This window comes from Bombus bifarius, unplaced genomic scaffold (genome assembly GCF_011952205.1).
Source record: "Bombus bifarius isolate JDL3187 unplaced genomic scaffold, Bbif_JDL3187 scf7180000009144, whole genome shotgun sequence".
Taxonomy (NCBI): Eukaryota; Metazoa; Arthropoda; class Insecta; order Hymenoptera; family Apidae; genus Bombus; species Bombus bifarius.
Window position 1 is genome coordinate 228,902 of NW_022884929.1, and position 18,066 is coordinate 246,967.

The following is an 18,066-nucleotide window of genomic DNA, read 5'->3' on the forward strand; positions in this document are numbered from 1 at the left end:
CCAGGCCCGGTCAAATAACTGGTTTTAAAAGTTGAGAAATCAATTAATCGGAGAATATAAAAATTCACGTAAAGCTAAATGAACAAAAGAAATAACGATAAATGTACAATTTTAAATTAGATTTTTAAACCAGTCATTTGATTAGGGGTGGTGAGGTTAGTGTTAATTAAATAGTTTAGTAGTCGTTGAGCGACATTTTGAATATTCATTCGTATAATAATTAGCAAAATAACTTTTCTTCGTTGATTCCTCCACCATAATTAATTTCCATTATTTATATCCTTCATTACACATTTCTTAATTCTCCGTTCATTCAGGATATTTCTAAGAATAAAAATCATTAGATCGGTCAAAACTTCAGGTACTACGTCGTGATAATAAAAATGATATAGAGAAAATATCAATGGACTTCAAATTTTCAAACGTGAGAAAATTATTCTCTTACTACATTTTGCACTTAAGAATAAATATCGTTTCTCTTTTATTATTTTTATATTAGCATTAAAAGCGAATACGCACTCAAAAAGCGCTTAAGACTTCATCTGCATACTGGGTTATTGCGGAACAGTAATTTTAAGTAATTTTTCACTTTCTCCATGCTGTTGTTTCAATCTTGCTTTGTTTAACGAAATTAAGATTATAAAGTAAGGTAACTAAGGTAATAAGTTAGACAAATGTATCTGTGATGTTGCCAGTAGGGCTACGAATTATTGTACGATATTTGTAAATATCGACGTGTTACGTCGCGTAACCCTCTACCTAGCCCAGGCCACACACCGCGGGCAATATGGCAACCAGATGTCTTCGGATACTCACTGCGTACCCTCACTAGTCTCAAGTATCTTCCATAAATCTCAGGAATTTCCTAGTAGAGGTCCTTCAAACCAAACAAACGTCTGTTTCCGAAGAATTTCTAAAGACTATTGTCTACCACGGCTTGACAAGGGAAAGTTAGATTTTCTCACGTATGCTGCAACTTTCCTCCCACTAACCACTTTCTCTCGAGGGCGGTTAAGACCCTTCGTTTAACCAATTAACAATGAAGCCTATTCCCTCACTCTCCTAACTAAAATCGTCACCAACAAATCCGATGGTCCCGTGCGCTAGACACACCCATCCTTAGCTTTCCTCCGACGCAGCATCGTCACTCAACTTCACTTCTTCTACATCGTTGGAAAAGTCAACTACTAAGTCTACCGCTAATGCCCATCGGGGCAGTCTAAGCATAACGCGAGAGTCGGTCTCGGTATTGTCGAGCATACATTTCCTCTCCTAAATATCTTATAGTGCTACGTCCACTAATACATTAAATCCAATTATAAGAGCCCTGCTCTAACGTACATATATTATCTTATCTTCGTGCGATAAGTGATTATCTATCCATCTATGCTCATCAGTGTAATCTAAGTGTTGGAAATATATAATTTATAATTCTGTGAATCACAGTGTTATACAAACTCAATCACCCCTATTATCTCACCGGAAATCAGGGGATCGATCAAGTCGTGGTGTCGATTGTTATAATCGTAACGGTAATTTACGACTCCCGTTGACGTCTCTCCTAGCGACTACGTCTCCCCGCGATTGGTCGAATAAACACGACGTAGAGAAAGATTCCTGCTGCGTAATTCGAAACGAAGTGCTTCGTAGAAGGTGAATATTTTTGTTGATGTATACATTTCTTTGTCTAGATCGTTAACTGCGAAGCTGCTTGTGCCATCGTCTCATATCCCCCCCCCACTTTGTAAGTTACTCGGCGAAACTAAGGTACAAGGAGTCATTTAGTCGTCTTATTTCGTACCGATAACATGGATCGTGTTGCGTCAGATTTGCAACATATTGTAACGTATTGGCGGCGTCGGTCTTTTATTACTTTAATAATTTAATCCAATTAAATAATCACACGCGAAAATAATAAAATTTTATCACATAATTTTGTACGCGACGTTAGAGTTCTTGTTCGCCGATTATAATTTTAACGCTCTCGGTAATGTGATCCTATTTCATATTCTTTTGAATATTCTTTTTCGGTATTAGAGTGCATCTCTCAAGAGGACAAAACTTCTGCAGGAGCTCAGGAATGTAAGTAGTTTTACATATTGTATTTCAATTTGTTCTCTTTATTATATTTTGTTTGAATTATTGTTAATTATACAATAAAAATGATTGATAATTTAGAAAACTGTAAATGTCCTCTTTAATTGAAATAAAGTCTTAAAATCTTAACATTAAAGTACAATAAAACTGGCTGATACGCATCAAAAATCACTGAATATGTTGTTCTCAAACTTTTATATTAGAGTTCCAATTTACATATTTATTAGAGTTTGGTCTTTATTGTTGCTAAAGTTTCAAGTTTGTTATTATGTGTTACCGATTTTAATATCTTATGTTTTGTTATAGACATATCACTACTTCAACTTCATCTTCTTCAGGAGTGTTCTAACAGTGGCACAAAAGCCAAGTATGTAAGTATTTTTACATACTTACTTTCAGTTATGTCTATTCTGTATATTTTTCTTTGATCACTATCTATGAAGAAATACAATTTGACTGAAAATTTAGGAGGATGGCATTTTCTGAGGTTATTTTTTCGTTAAAATAAAATAAGGGTTAAAGTCTTAATACCGAATTATAAAACAAATGACTAACATACTACAGATTATTTTAAATTTTACACATTCATATTAGAGTCTCAGTTTTTATACCTATCAAATTTTATTAGAATTTCAATCTTTATTATTGCTAAAGTTACTAAAGTTAATAAACCTTCATTTTTCATTATCTCCAACTTTTCAAATAGTCAGCGATCACTCATCCTGTTTTGTTTCGTAACAGATTTTTCGCAGTCTGCATTTCTACTATTAGCCTTTCAACGGTTCCTGTCTGATGTTAGTCTCCCGGATGAAATTCGCTGGGATAGCACAGCATCCACGGTAACGTTCTCTGTTTGTCTGCTTCGAACGGTGAGTCGCATGCATTTCTGTTCTTCTGTTCACTCAATTATGCTGTAGGATAAAAGACCCGAATCGGCACGGGTGACTGGTTGTATTACGTAGAATTCTTTGCGAGCATAGTAAACGCGGGTATCTTTTATACCCGTGAGTAGTAACGCTCTTTTTTTCAAATTTATTAGTTTAGGATAGGTCTTCTTGCACAGCGCGATGATAATAATTAGTTTTTTAATAATTAAGTTAAACATATACACTTGAGAATATATTCGCGTTATTTATAAATATGCATGTTAATATTCCGTATGAATATTTGCAAATGGCAAATATCTACACGAATATACTTGAACTTTAGCAATGAATTAATCGTGACAATATTAACCCCTTAACCTACAACTACGGGCATAGCCCGTAGTACGATGATCGAACCAAACGTAACTATTACGGGCATAGCCCGTAGTACGATGATCGGACCAAACGTAAATATTACGGGCATTCTCAAACATAAATCGTAGGTTAAGGGAATAAGTCGCGTTTGTTTATTTCACTTCTCCTAGAATTGAAAATATCAGTTAATCAAAGCAATAATTTTGAACACTGCTTCTGCATTTTTGATTATGTGCTTTGATAAAGAGATTATCTGAGATTATTTCTTTCTTAGTAATATATTTAGAGTCAGTTATTCCATTTGATCGAGTCTCAGTCTTTTTCGCTACCTTCTTTGTAATATTAAAATTTTGTTCTGGTTTATTAAATTAATACAGTAGTGTTACTTAGTTACTATTAAATTAATAAAGTAGAGTTAATCAGAATCTAAGTAGTAAAATACAAAATGAAAGAGCGTTAGTCCGTTAAATAAAAATTACACAAACTAATCATCTTCTCAGATCAGGATTTTCAAGTTTAATCAGTGGAGGTGGATCTGTGGTCGGGTAGACGCGTTTTCGAGTGACCAATCTATTTCAGAGAATTTCATTCGAATAATCGTCGGTAAAACTGGGGCGAATGAAACATGTCATCGTCTCTGCCTTTGCCCGTCGATTTTTCGAATTTCGCGATCGTGATCGCGAGTGGTTTTCGAAACGAACGTTAATATTGCTCGATCATGCACGTGCGAACAGACAGCGATCGCTATATGATCGTTGTTCATTCATGTGTACTTGGATCAGCTTCCGCGATTTATCTTTTTATTTCACCTTTGTACTTTATTTTTTGGTTTGCTATTTAGAAAGTCTCGAGCTTAGATGTAAGTTTCAGCGGGCATTGCGCCCGAAGGAAGAAGAGCCTATAAGCCGAAGAGACCCGGCAAACTGCCATAGAAGAGGACAACTATCAATGACTCCTCATCCTCTGGATCATCCAGGGCGTGGGAAGTCATACTTGTTACTACTTTGTCACTATGCTCGCTTTTAGTATTTGTAGTAGTAGTACTAGTAGTAGTAGTTCTTTTTTTGGCCGATGAAAGGGAAGGGCGTAACGAGTTAGAACACAAACTAACCAGACGAGAATGGGTGGAGACAGCTTGGGGAAACGCCAGTTACTTGGGCGATCACCCCAGTTCAAGTACATAACAGTTATATCGACAGTGAAACTATGTCGTTACCGTAATTTTAAAAAAGTTATTCTGTTTTAAGGCGTGACGGAATATTAATTAGAGTAACCGTACGTAATTACTTTAATTGCTGTAACATTATAATGTAATGGGGAAACCCGATATTTGGAAAAAGAGCGTCCAATATCACTTTTTTAAAGCATTGTCCGCTTTTAATGGGAATAAAATAATCGTTCTTTTCGGTGTCATTTTATTCTATATTAAAAATGAAGTTTGTGTAGCATCGGTTTTATAGCATACTCATAAATATCGCGATTCTATAAACGAAAAGAAATTCTAACTTTGAATATCTCAAAATGATATTGCAGATAACTATTCGATTGTTGAAAGAAATCATTCTGAATGGCAAGATCTTGGCTTGAAAGTTACCATCTTGTCTTTGAACGTGCGTGTCATAAAACGACCTACGAAAATTCTCACAATTTTTGTTCCTCCCGGCGAAACAGTATTGACGTAAAAGAAATTTATTGTGCTTTACGTTTCACTTTAAACGTTAGGATAATAGTGCAAGGATAATAATATAGTAATCTAAAAACAGAAAGCTGATATCTGGTCGAAACAAAATTGATTCTCAAAAATAGGATCTATCTATGACACGATGTATTTTGCATGAATTGGGACATAAAGGTCAATAACTGGGTCATTACATAATTTTAATGAGAAAAAGCGTCACGTTTCAAAGCGAGCGTCTTTATGACTTTCGGTCTATAAAGCTAAGCAAATCGCGAGAAGTCGCAGCTGCTTTTAGATTCTATAATTGCAGAAATGTATATTATATTGCATGTAGAAAGAAAAGATTCTTTTTAACATATTCCAAAAAAGTTACGCCCCAGCATTCAAAGTATCACAAATTGCACCTGTTATCTAAATAATTAGTCGATTATTTCAAACAACTTGGAACATGATCATTTTGGCGGAAGAGAAGAATGATTATTAAAATTTAAATAAGATCAAATGGAGGAAAACTTATCATTCGTACGCATTACAATGTACAATCTACAAAATAATTTTCTTTCTCATTTTTGTCCTAATTTTGTAAACGACGTCTAGGATTTCGTGTATTTAAGCATTCAGTGTTTCTTAATTTTTTACATATGACACATACAGCATGAAGGGTGGGCGCAATCTGGATAAGGTTCAGCATACAGTGCTTGTGACGTTACTAGATTCTGCTGAGTCTTTTCATACACATGCAGCATATCTACATACTTGCTCAGTAAATGAAAATTTCACTTTCATAGTAAAATGTTTTAGCAATGTCGATCGTTATTTACAGTTTTTACTATGTCTCCTGCCAACACGCGCTACAAGTAATCCAAGATGATAAAAATATACGGATTTCGGCGACCTGCCGATTCCAACGTTCCATCGATATAAACAGAAACCTATTTCTTCTACTTCGGACACTTATTACGACGTAAAATTTGTTGCCTACATTTTTACTTACCCTCGAACTATCTTGTATTAGGTGTCGTTGAAATCGTCCCAACACGTTCTGATATACTAGACATAAAAAAAAGTAGGGCAAATAATTAGCAAAAATGCAGACGACTTTAAAATCTTTGAAATCTTTTCACCCACGAAAGATTGTTACTACCACATTATGGCATCCTCCGCGCTGTACATCTTTTGTACAGTATATACAGGGTGGTTTGTAACTGGTGGTACAAGCGGAAAGGGGGTGATTCTACGCGAAAAAAGAAGTCGAAAATACAGAATAAAAATTTTTCGTTTCGAGAAAATCAAATTTGAAAATTTGCCAAGTAGATAACATTTGTGAGTGGACAATCAGCAGGAGATTATTGTACACGCAGAAATAATTCTAAAATGTCGAATAAAATTTCCGCTTAAGGCTTTATTTGTGAGAAAAAAAAACTCTTAGACCGTTCAGTCAAGAATTGGTCTAATATACGTGTCTGATAAATTTCCAAGTGTATTTTTCTCAGAATCAGAGCGTCTTGTGGAAAAATTTTATTCTACATTTTCGATTTATTTTCGTATGTAGAGTAAAACGTCCAGTCGATTATTCAGTCCGCAATTAGCCATGTTCAAATATACTTGATAAATTTTAAAACTCCATTTCCTCGACAACGAAGCGTCGTATAGAAAAATGTTATTGTATATTTTCTTTGTATTTTTCACAAGGAATCGCTTCGTGCTTGCTTATGCGTGTTATTTAGTCGCAACCTGTAAAATACAAACATACATTGCGCATGCAATATAAGTATGGATATTGTTAAATATATGAATATACGTATATATACGTACACTGTTATAAGGAAAGCAGGTTTAATAGCATAGACAGCGAAAAAAGATCAAACAACACAGAAGGAGGAATTGCAAGGATAAGAGGGAAAGTAATGACTTAAGAATATAGTAAAGCAAGAGATTAGTGCTTTGTCACTGGAAGATGGATGTCGGCATAGAACTACCGTGGCACGTGGTGTTCGACATCTGCCCTATCTTTTTGTAGTTTCCGCAAATTTTCTAATCATTTATTTCCTTACCGTGAAAGCAATGAAGTTGCAGCTTATGATTTAACGTATTATATTGTAACTGTATAGACAGATTGTTTAGTAGTTGTATGCCATATATTATGTTAATATATGTATAATTATAGTGTCAGTATTGATAGTTAAATACCAACATTTTGTAAATCGACTCTTTCGAACGGACACTATTCCGGGTCACCGGCTATTTTCAAGTGGAAAAATCTAATTACGTTTATAGTAGATCACTGAATTCGACAGTTACACCAGAAATATTTGCATAATCTTCCAAGGTCGAGGAAATCTCGTTCTTCGTCGGGGTCACTATCGCTATCAAATATTAACACGTTTCTGTTTTTCCTTGGTCTAATATCCAACTCTGAACTATTTTCCGGTAAATTTCCATTTTCCAGCCGACTACTACACATTTCAAAACCACTCGGATAAATAGACAAATTGTCTGCATATAATTCTTTAAAAAATTCCTCGTCGTCGCGATGCATCAGTTTTGAAATTTGTCCAACTTTGTAAGAAGAAAAAGAAATAGACGAGACAGAAGCACTGTAGATATTGATTTGCCGATACTAATAAATAGAACAATAGAAATGAACGCGAAATAAGAAAACAAAGGAGGATGTACGGCCGGGATAAAAGAGCGGGTCGCAAAGCGTATCGGCTTACCATATCTCACGTGCGAGTCGCGGGCCATAAAGCATATCGGTTTACTATAGAATCCTAGGTTATATAATACGACAGAGTACTGTCGAACACGATGCAAAATTCTTTCCGATGTTTAAAGATTGGATAGGAAAGTGCAAATGCAAATATGCAAATATGAGTTAACCCGCTACCAACGTCGTTCGCTCATAAAAACACTAGTTTATTTGTGACCATCAAGATGTTAAAAAGGAAAATTATAACCAAGGTGACGACGAGACGCCTTCTTATCTTGAAATGTTGATGGTATTATAAAGAGGACGTTATTTTGTTATAATTTAACGTAGCTCAATGTATTCAAAAATTTGATTTGGCAATAAAAGGGATGTAGAACCATAAATAATTTAACGAATATTAGGTTACATTTTTGCAATTGTTTTTGTATTATTGGTTCCCAGATATACATAGAATAATAATTGCTGAAGCAGATGCTCGGCATGGTGTGGCATGGTATGTAATTTGGATATAAAATACAGAAATTCATATTATACATATGCGTATGTATATTAAAAATTATTAGTATTAGGGTTGGATGATGGAGAAGCAAATAATTATCGAGTAATTTTAACTTTGTTACTTTAACTATATGCGTAATGCGTAAAATATATGCGTAAAATATATGCGTTGTGTATATATATGTCGGAGATGAAAGAACACCGGAGCCTTTGGAATTTTGGATAATCCCGCAACATTGTAACCTAGAGTCTACTATAGCTGTAATTGAACAATTGTAGTTATTCAATCCGATTGTAATTGTTCGAGAGTTGTGATAATGAGCTTGGGCTCGAGGCGACAGTCAGTCGCCGAACGTAGCCGCGGTCACGGGATGAACGCTTTGTCTAACAAAGGTATGGAGTAATTCTATAGCTCTCCTTAAAAGAAATATTCGTGGCGACACGCGACAGTAAACATTCCAACTTAGATTTACTTAGATTCCGACTTAGATTTTGTGAGTACGTTCATCTATCATCCCGTCGACCGCGGATTCGTTATTGAACCTAGGATCATTGTCATTAGTCTCTCGAATATCTAATAACCACGGTTACTTGTCCGCTTCTATGGTAATCGTATTTGCACTAGTCAGTGTCTTCTGTATTGCATAACGACAACGTGTAACCCAAACGAAGATTCGTTTCACGCCCCTAACCCTAATTCTAATGTAAACCCGACATATATATATATACTTTTGTAATATTGTAAAGTAGTTTGAACTAGAGGTCGGTTGAAATTAGAAAAAACCGTGTACCTCGTCTTTCTGTGGTTCGTTTACATTTAAGAGCGCCTATGTGACTAAAGTCACCTAGTTCTTACAGTTATGTGAGAAAAACAATAGACAACGTTAGAGTAGAAGGTCGGTTTCGTGTTTCAAAGGGGGGGCGGGGGTGACCGAGAGGTCAGAGTATGCGAGTCGAAAAGTATGTGTGTGCGAGAGTCAGAGTTGATCGAGATATCGAAGAGTAGAGTCGAGAGAATTGATCGAGTTGCTAGAGAGAGAGAGAGAGAGAGAGAGAGAGAGAGAGAGCGAGAGAGAGTTAGATTCGTTGTGACGAGAGTGGCCAAATAACTGTAAAGTTATTTGATATAAATACGAGTATCGCATTTAGTTTCAGTTAAACAAACATCGTTTTCTGTCCAATTTATGTTTGTATATTTTATTCAATATTAATAAATTGTAAGTAATCGGGAAAAATTTATATCCTTAATTTCCACGATATTACAGGTGCAAAACTTAAAAATTTACAGAAAATGGGACGTCTCGCTCTGGTAGCTTGTTAAACTTTTTATGACGATTTAAACAGTAACAATGGAATTGTTAAAGATAAGACGACTTCATTGTAGAACTTTTTATTAGGATGTGATACTGAAATTGAAATTGCCGAATAACACCAACCCACAAAAACTATAGAGTTATTATACTAATTGAGCTATTAAAACGTTCTAAAACAAGGAGAAAGGAAGTCTGCTCAACAGAAATAAAGCTATCTTCTTTCAGAAATAAAAATCTTCAAATTAAATGTATACAAATTTAAATCATTGGGGGCTGGTAGGTCTTTGCATAACACGGTCCAATTATTAATTTCATTTGCAAGTTGTACATATTTTGCGAATATATATTTAACATGTTCCAGTCAATATAAATAATTCATGTATTCAAATTTTTGAAATTCTTGAATGTTTCTATGATGTACCTTTCTTGTATTTTGTTCTAACATTTCCAGTCCATTTTTAAGTTTGATTCTTTTGATTGTTTGATCCCTTCGTTTTGTTTATTTGTTAAGTTTATTTTTTACAACTCACTTACAACATATAATTCTATTATATAAATACCATTTATATGTTTAGGAAAAAATAGCTGAGAATTTTGATTTTTACGACATATTAAAAAATCATCTAAATCGGTGAAACGGTATTCCACTTGTTTCCTGTTTTGTAACAAAAATATTGTGGACGGTGTTAGAATATACGGTAACGCGTATCCCGATCCTATTCAACTAACGCAAACGTATTTTTAAAAGTCTGAACGTAATTTATGGGAATACGAAGCCTCTTTAGAACCTAAGAGAAGTATAATTATGCGTATCAACTACCACTTAGCTTAATCCGCAAGTTTCAACAAGGGAAGAAACGGAAGAATATGATACTGGAAAAAGTTTTGTCCAAAGAATTTCAAAATGTCAAAATTTTCGCGCGTACCGTTTTCCTAATAGACATGCGTATCTTATATCCAGGAAATGAAGTTCGGCGCACGAGATTTCGTCAAATTTGCCTCGAGAAATTGTATGGACAGGTGAATGTACATTTATAAATAATAAGATATTCAATAGGCATAACACGCGGATTACAGAAAACCCACAGTTTCGAAGAAATGCATACGAGTAACCAAATACGTTTTAGTACTAATGTCTGGTGCGGTATTTTAGATATTTTAGATAGATTTAGATATTTTTAGATATATTAGGTATTTTAGATGCTACCGTTGGTTTCTTCACAAATAACATACTAAATGGCGAAGGATATTGTTAAGAGTCGAGCTTCGAGCCACGCGAGAGGCCGGTCAGGTTGCAATGTTAGTATGCTAGGGCTTGTAACTTCTATATGCATCTGTATCTGCACACAGTATAAAGCAAAGTTCTTGGTAAGTGTCTGCATGTTGAGGCTAATCTCGAGAACAGCTGGATCTATTATTTTGATGCCGTTTTCACCATTTCATGAAGTATTTCTCGAATAAGATTCAGGTGCGCGAAACACAAGACACAGCGAAATAATAGCGAAATACCGTTTCACTTGTTTGAATGACATTCTTACAACATTGATTACAACAAGAGAGGATTTTTATGGATATTCAATCGTGCATTTACGCTGAAGCTAAGGCTACTTTTACATTTCTGAACAATTTTAAATATTGAACTGATATTAAAAGGACAGAAATTGTATCAAATATGGAATAATATGGAATAACCGGTGTTACGACCGTTCGCGGAGAGACGTGATCGCGAGATAGCACGTCAACGAGAGTTGTAAATTCTCGCTACGATTATGTTAATCGACGCCGCGAAATAGTCGTTCCCCTGTTTCGTTTAGGATAACAGAGGTGGTTTAATGAATATAGCACTGTGTTAACACTAATAAATTAACGTTTATTTCAACAACTTATTAATTAGAAGGATATAAATGGAACAACAAAAGAAATGTAACTACGTAATGCGCGATATAAGATATGTATTGACTGTTTGGCTTCTCGAAACGTTCTGTCCGCCCTTCGATTTGTTGGTTTTTTTCTGGAAGGCGATCCCCACTACGTTCGGATCACGCCACCTTTGTTTACGCCAGATAAAATAACGGCCACGAATCGACGCCTCTGGAGGTCGCTCCGCTTAATGAGTCATGCGCTTGCCACTACAATGTTTATTTTTCGGACAACCGCGACGATCCGTCCGCGACATTGTAGTGCCGCGACCGACGGTTAAGAATATGATCTATGGCAAGCCGCATGGCGTAACATTCTCCCCCCGTTGAGAGGGTACCGATCAAATTAGCGAGATGTGGTTGAAGTTCCTATCTTAGTTCGTCTCGGTGGCTAGTTGTTCGGGTTTCTCGAGATCGGGTTGAATTGGCAGTGGGACAAGCCTTTTGACGGCCCGATCCAAAACGCTCCTTGCCGTCTGAACTGTAGCTGTCCGGATGACACCATCGGCGCCTGGATGAACCTTGATAACTCGGCCCAGAGGCCAATGCATGGAGGGTACGTTGTCCTCTCTGAGGATGACGATTGTGCCTTTTTGGATGCCGTGTCCACCCTTGCTCCACTTATTTCGGTTGGTTAACTCGTTCAAATACTCCTTATGCCAGCGGTTCCAAAAATGCTGTTTAAGCTGTTGGATATGCTGCCATCTGGAGAGTCGGTTCGATGGAATGTCTCTGAAATCTCGATCACGTAAGCACATTAGTGAATCGCCAATGAGAAAATGTCCCGGAGTGAGGACTAGGAGATCATTTGGATCGGTGGAGATAGGAGTTAGCGGGCGGGAATTGAGGACTGCTTCTATTTCTATGATGAGAGTATTTAATTGTTCAGAGGTGAGTAACTCGTTGCCGGCTACACGCCTGAGGTGGCGTTTGAATGACTTCACCGCTGCTTCCCATAGCCCACCGAAATGCGGTGAATGAGGGGGAATGAAGCGCCATTCGATTTGTTTGTCGGCTAAAAATGCGGTTACTTTTTCCTTGTGATCGTCCGATTGTAATAAATCGTGAAGCTCTCGTAATTCGTTGCTTGCTCCTCTGAAGTTGGTGCCGTTATCAGAATGGATGGTGGAGAAATACCCTCGTCGAGCGATAAATCTGCGAAGAGCGGCGATGAAGGCTTCGCTAGTGAGATCGTCAACGAGCTCGATGTGTACCGCTTTAATTGCTAGGCATACGAAAATGGCTACGTATACCTTTATCTGACGACGGTTACGATCTCGTTTTTCCTTGATGTGGAACGGCCCGCAGTAATCGACGCCGACGTTTGTGAATGGGCGAGATTCCGTTACTCGCGCCTCCGGCAGATTACCCATCACGTATTCTACCGGCGGTGGTTGAGCGCGGCAGCAGCGGACGCAGCCTTTGATCGCCCGCCATACTTGACTTCGACCGTCGACGGGCCAGTATCTTTGTCTTATTGCGTATAACGTAGCCTGCGTTCCGGAATGCATGTGGATCTTGTGCTCGTGTTCTATGATGCGTGTTGTAACGGATGACTTGGGTAATACTATGGGATGTTTCTGGGCGAAGGTCATCGACGAATGACTGAGTCGACCCCCGACTCGCAATATTCCTTCCTTGTCTATGAACGGATTGAGTCGCGTGAGCTTACCCTTTATCGCCGCGTTCCGATTTTTTTGGAGTGTACGAATTTCCTCGGAGAAATGGATGTTTTGCAACAATTTTATCAGTTTATTGTGCGTTATGCGTAACTCGGTAACGGTTAGCGGTGCCGCTCGGTTCCTTTTCTGTCTCCAACGGAGGCAACGAGCTATGATTCGTATCAACTTGGGCCAGGATGAATACCTTTCCAACAAACTGTAATCGGCGGGGTTTGCGGACAGACAAATCGCCCCTTTCTGCTCCGGTACTTCAATTTGCGGTGTTAGAGCCCATGTCGGCCAATAGCCTTCCGACTGGTAGAGCCATGCAGGACCGTGCTGCCAGATGGTTGGGCGCAGAAACTCTTCGGGTGTTTGGCCGCGTGATATTAAGTCCGCGGGATTGTCGTCGGTAGGAACGTGGCGCCAATCGCGGATGCTGGTTTTTGTTTGAATTTCGGAGACTCTGTTAGCGACGAATGTTTTAAGGGTGTGAGGTGATGTATTGAGCCAATGGAGGACGATAGTGGAGTCGGTCCAATAGATAGTTCGAGTAATTTTTTGTGATAGGGCTTGTTGTACTGTTGACATCAAGGACGTAAGAAGGAGTGCTCCGCTCAGCTCGAGCCGAGGAATGGTCTGGCACTTGAGTGGGGCGACTTTCGATTTTGCGGTTAAAAGTTGGGTCCAAACACGGCCGTTGATGGTAAGGGTTCGGAGATAAACACAGGCTCCGTAAGCCTTTTCGCTGGCATCGCAGAAACCATGCAGTTCAATTTCCATAGCGGACTCGATTATTGCTTTGCGTGGGAACCTGACGTTGTTTAATAAGGGTAATTGGGCATAGTACCTTTCCCACTCTGTATGTAACTCGATCGGAAGTGATTCATCCCAATCGATTTTCGACGACCATATTCGTTGAAGTAGCATCTTGGCCCGAACAATCACCGGTGCGAGCAGACCGAGCGGATCGTAAATTTTTGCAATCTCCGAGCTGATGATTCGTTTCGTGACTCGTGAGGGCGTGGGTTTGACTTCGACCGAGTAAAGAATAGAATCGTCGGATGAATTCCAAAACACCCCCAGCGTCTTCAAGGTTTGCGAGTCGCCCAAAAAATGTTGGTGATTTGTTTCTTCTAAGGAAAGTCCGTGTAACAAGTCATTATCGTTTGACGCCCATTTTCGTATGTTTAAGCCGGCCAGTTGAAGTAACTTGGTGAGTTCTGTTCTGAGCGTGAGGGCTTCGTCCTTCGTTTCAGCTCCGGTGAGAGCATCGTCGACGTAGAAATCCCGCTGCAGTACCTGTGCTGCACGTGGAAATCGATGTCCTTCGTCCTCTGCCAGTTGCTTGAGGCACCGAATAGCTAGATACGGGGCTGCGGATAAACCGAACGTTACAGTGTTAAGCTCATATGTTTCTGTTTCTCCACTCGCGCTGCGCCACAATATCCTTTGATATTTCCGATCCTCTGGTCGTACGAGGAATTGCCGATACATCTTCTCGATGTCGCCAGTGAGTACGTATTGATGAGCGCGGAATCTAATTAATATACAAAATAGATCTTCCTGTAACTTGGGTCCTGTGTGAAGTGTATCGTTTAAGGAGGTTCCGGTAGTGCTTGGTGCCGATCCGTCGAAAACTACACGGAGTTTGGTGGTTTGACTCGATGCTTTGGTCACGCCATGATGGGGTAAATAGTATCCGTTATCGTCGGAGTGGTTGTCATTGACCTTCGTCATGTGTCCCAATGCCAGGTATTCCTGTATTACCGTTCGATATTCTGATTCGAAGCGTTTGTCATGCTGGAATCGGCGATTGAGTGAGGCGAGTCGTTTACTCGCCAGCGTTTTAGAGGATCCGAGTGACTGAAGCTGATCGTTGAAAGGTAGAGCGACGATGTATCGTCCTTCGCTGGTGCGTCGGGTGTGGGTTTGGAAGTGTTCTTCGCATCGTCGATCTGCCTCTGAGATATGTTTAATTGAGGGTCCTTCATCGATTTCCCAAAACCGCGCGAGATCTGCTTGTAAAGTCGTCGTGGGTGTGTGAAATATGTTTGTCGCGGTTTGGGAAGTTGGACTCCCCCCGATTACCCATCCGAATCGCGTCTTTTGCAGACGCAGTCCAGGCTCGTCTGGCTGCGTGAGGTTGACTTGTCCCACACACATCGACGCGAGTGTTGAACCTGAGCTTAGTAGTACATCTATCGGAGCTGGTAAATGAAATCGTGGATCGGCCAATTTGAGATTTTTTGGTATCTCAAGTGTCGAACGATCGATGGGTTCGCTGGGAATTGAGGTTGATATGGTTGGAATGATAAGGAACGTTAATGTCCGCGTGTATGTACCGTCAGTGGAAGTGATCGTGGCCGTGATGTGTCGCTTAGAAGTCGTTGTCAAGGTATCTAGAGCTCCGATCGGGACCGAACATTTGTTTTGCCTTATCTTTAGCGATTTTGCTAATTCCTCGGTAATGAAATTCATACTGGATCCGGTGTCGAGCAACGCTCGACAACGGATTGGTTGCTGTTTATCATTCAAAATGTTAATCTGCGCTGTAATGACTAGATCATTGAACAGTAATTCGGATGCTATTGGTCTGATATGTTCGGTCATCAACGGAGTCGTCGATCGTCGGCGTCATTGGTTGTGTGTTCGTCTGTCAATGGGCGGTGGACTTGGAGACGCGGCTGTTCGTGGTGTTTCCGATCTGTGGTCTGTTGTGTGCCTTTTGCAACGAGTGGGTGATACGTAGGGTGGCAAAGAAGGTGTTGTGGATCGGCTATTTGATGGGGAAGATTTCGGGCTGGACGTGCTGGAACGAGACCCTGAATGGCGTTTTGTCCTATGCAGCATTGTATGATGTCGTTCTCCGCATACGCGACATGATCCTGCGAAACAATGCCGCGTTGTGTGCCCTTTCCCGAGGCAGTTGACGCATAGTGATGCTCTTTTGACCTCCCGAATACGTTCGCGAAGGGATTTGGTTTTGAAGGTGTCACATTTCCAGATGGGGTGTGGTCCTTGACAGGTGGGGCATGTTGGAGTAACCTGTGTCGCCGTAAGTGCATGCCCTCGTGATGCGCGTTGACGGACCGGAGTAGTTTGTTCCGGTGATTCTCTTGTTTGTCTGACCGTGGTGATCGGTCTGGAGCTTCGTGCTAATCTCTCTAGGAAGTTTAGTAAGTGAATGTACGGAGGCACCTCGTTATTGGGCAGCGTCATTTCCCATTGCTTTTGGATACTCAGTGGTATTTTAGAGAGGATGAGGCTGTTGAGCATAGCACTGGTATCGGGGTAGGATTCTCCTAATTTGTTCAATGCATATATGTGTTGTTTGAATGTGTGGACTAAGCGCCTTAGTTCCGTTGGAGATTCCTTGGTTATCTTTGGATAATCAATTATTGCCATGCAGTGACTGAAAGCTGTGTATCGTGGACATTCGAAACTCTCCTTGAGAACGGCTATAGCCTGACTGTAGTTTACATTGCTAAGGGGTAACGCGTTTAAACAATCGGCTGCTTCTCCTTGCAGGGCGGACTGCAGGTAATGGAATTTCTGTATGTCGGTGAGACTAGGATTTTTATCGATTGTGGAGGAAAAGGTGTCATAAAAAGTGTTCCATTTTTCTAAGCTTCCGTCAAAAGTAGGGAGCCGAAGATCTGGTAATTTAATGGCTATCGGATTTAGACTTGCGGATGATGCACAGGTTGGAGGGTTTATGGATGTCGACGGCGAAGCTGTTTGCGCGTTCCTCAGAAGATTTTGTAGCCTTGTATCTACCGCGACGTACTGATCCCTTATTTCGAAGCCGCGCACTTGTTCCTTCTCGTCCAATACTTCTAATTCGAGTTGGATCGCTTCGAATTGACTCGCAACTTCGGTCAGTTGTTTCTCGTAGTTCGTTAATAAGGAGCTCTGCTGACTCCCGGATTGCTCGTACTCATCCAGTCGGGTCGATAAGTATGTGAATCGGCCGCCACAATAGCCTCGTCTCCGACGCAGGGAGATGAATTGGTCTTCGCTCGTCATCGTTGCCGAGGATAGGAGATGGTCGAAGTAAGGACCGAGCTTACCTTACTGTCGTGCGGCGTGAGGTCGCGTGTATGTTTGGTGAGGAACGCCTTGTTCCTTCCCGACGGCCACTCGTTCGGTTGTATTGTTAAGTTGTGTTGATGACTGTCCAGCTGTGGCGGAAGGCTGCGTGGTTGCGTTCCCTTGCCAATGGGATGTGCTTCTTCGAAGGTGACGCGCCTGACGTCACTGGTTTCGCTGTAGTGGTTGCTCCCGCTCCCGCTGTTGGTTTTGATAAAGTCACGTGGCACTGTGTGGTCACTGGTAAGTGCACTCTTCACTGGCACGTGATCCGGCTCGAAGGACCAAATGTTACGACCGTTCGCGGAGAGACGTGATCGCGAGATAGCACGTCAACGAGAGTTGTAAATTCTCGCTACGATTATGTTAATCGACGCCGCGAAATAGTCGTTCCCCTGTTTCGTTTAGGATAACAGAGGTGGTTTAATGAATATAGCACTGTGTTAACACTAATAAATTAACGTTTATTTCAACAACTTATTAATTAGAAGGATATAAATGGAACAACAAAAGAAATGTAACTACGTAATGCGCGATATAAGATATGTATTGACTGTTTGGCTTCTCGAAACGTTCTGTCCGCCCTTCGATTTGTTGGTTTTTTTCTGGAAGGCGATCCCCACTACGTTCGGATCACGCCACCTTTGTTTACGCCAGATAAAATAACGGCCACGAATCGACGCCTCTGGAGGTCGCTCCGCTTAATGAGTCATGCGCTTGCCACTACAATGTTTATTTTTCGGACAACCGCGACGATCCGTCCGCGACATTGTAGTGCCGCGACCGACGGTTAAGAATATGATCTATGGCAAGCCGCATGGCGTAACAACCGGAAAAACACACATCTGAGATAGAAT

The 18,066-nt window shown here is 40.0% G+C and overlaps 1 protein-coding gene across 1 annotated transcript; it reads right to left on the minus strand.

Annotated features, from left to right (window-relative positions):
* Positions 1-6,735: 6,735 nt before the first annotated feature.
* LOC117213901 lies at positions 6,736-17,146 on the minus strand. The gene is given in 4 exon segments (XM_033459584.1): positions 6,736-6,750; positions 12,401-14,253; positions 14,420-14,493; positions 14,607-17,146. Coding segments are annotated over 4 exon segments (4,482 nt in total).
* Between the last annotated feature and the right edge of the window lie 920 nt (positions 17,147-18,066).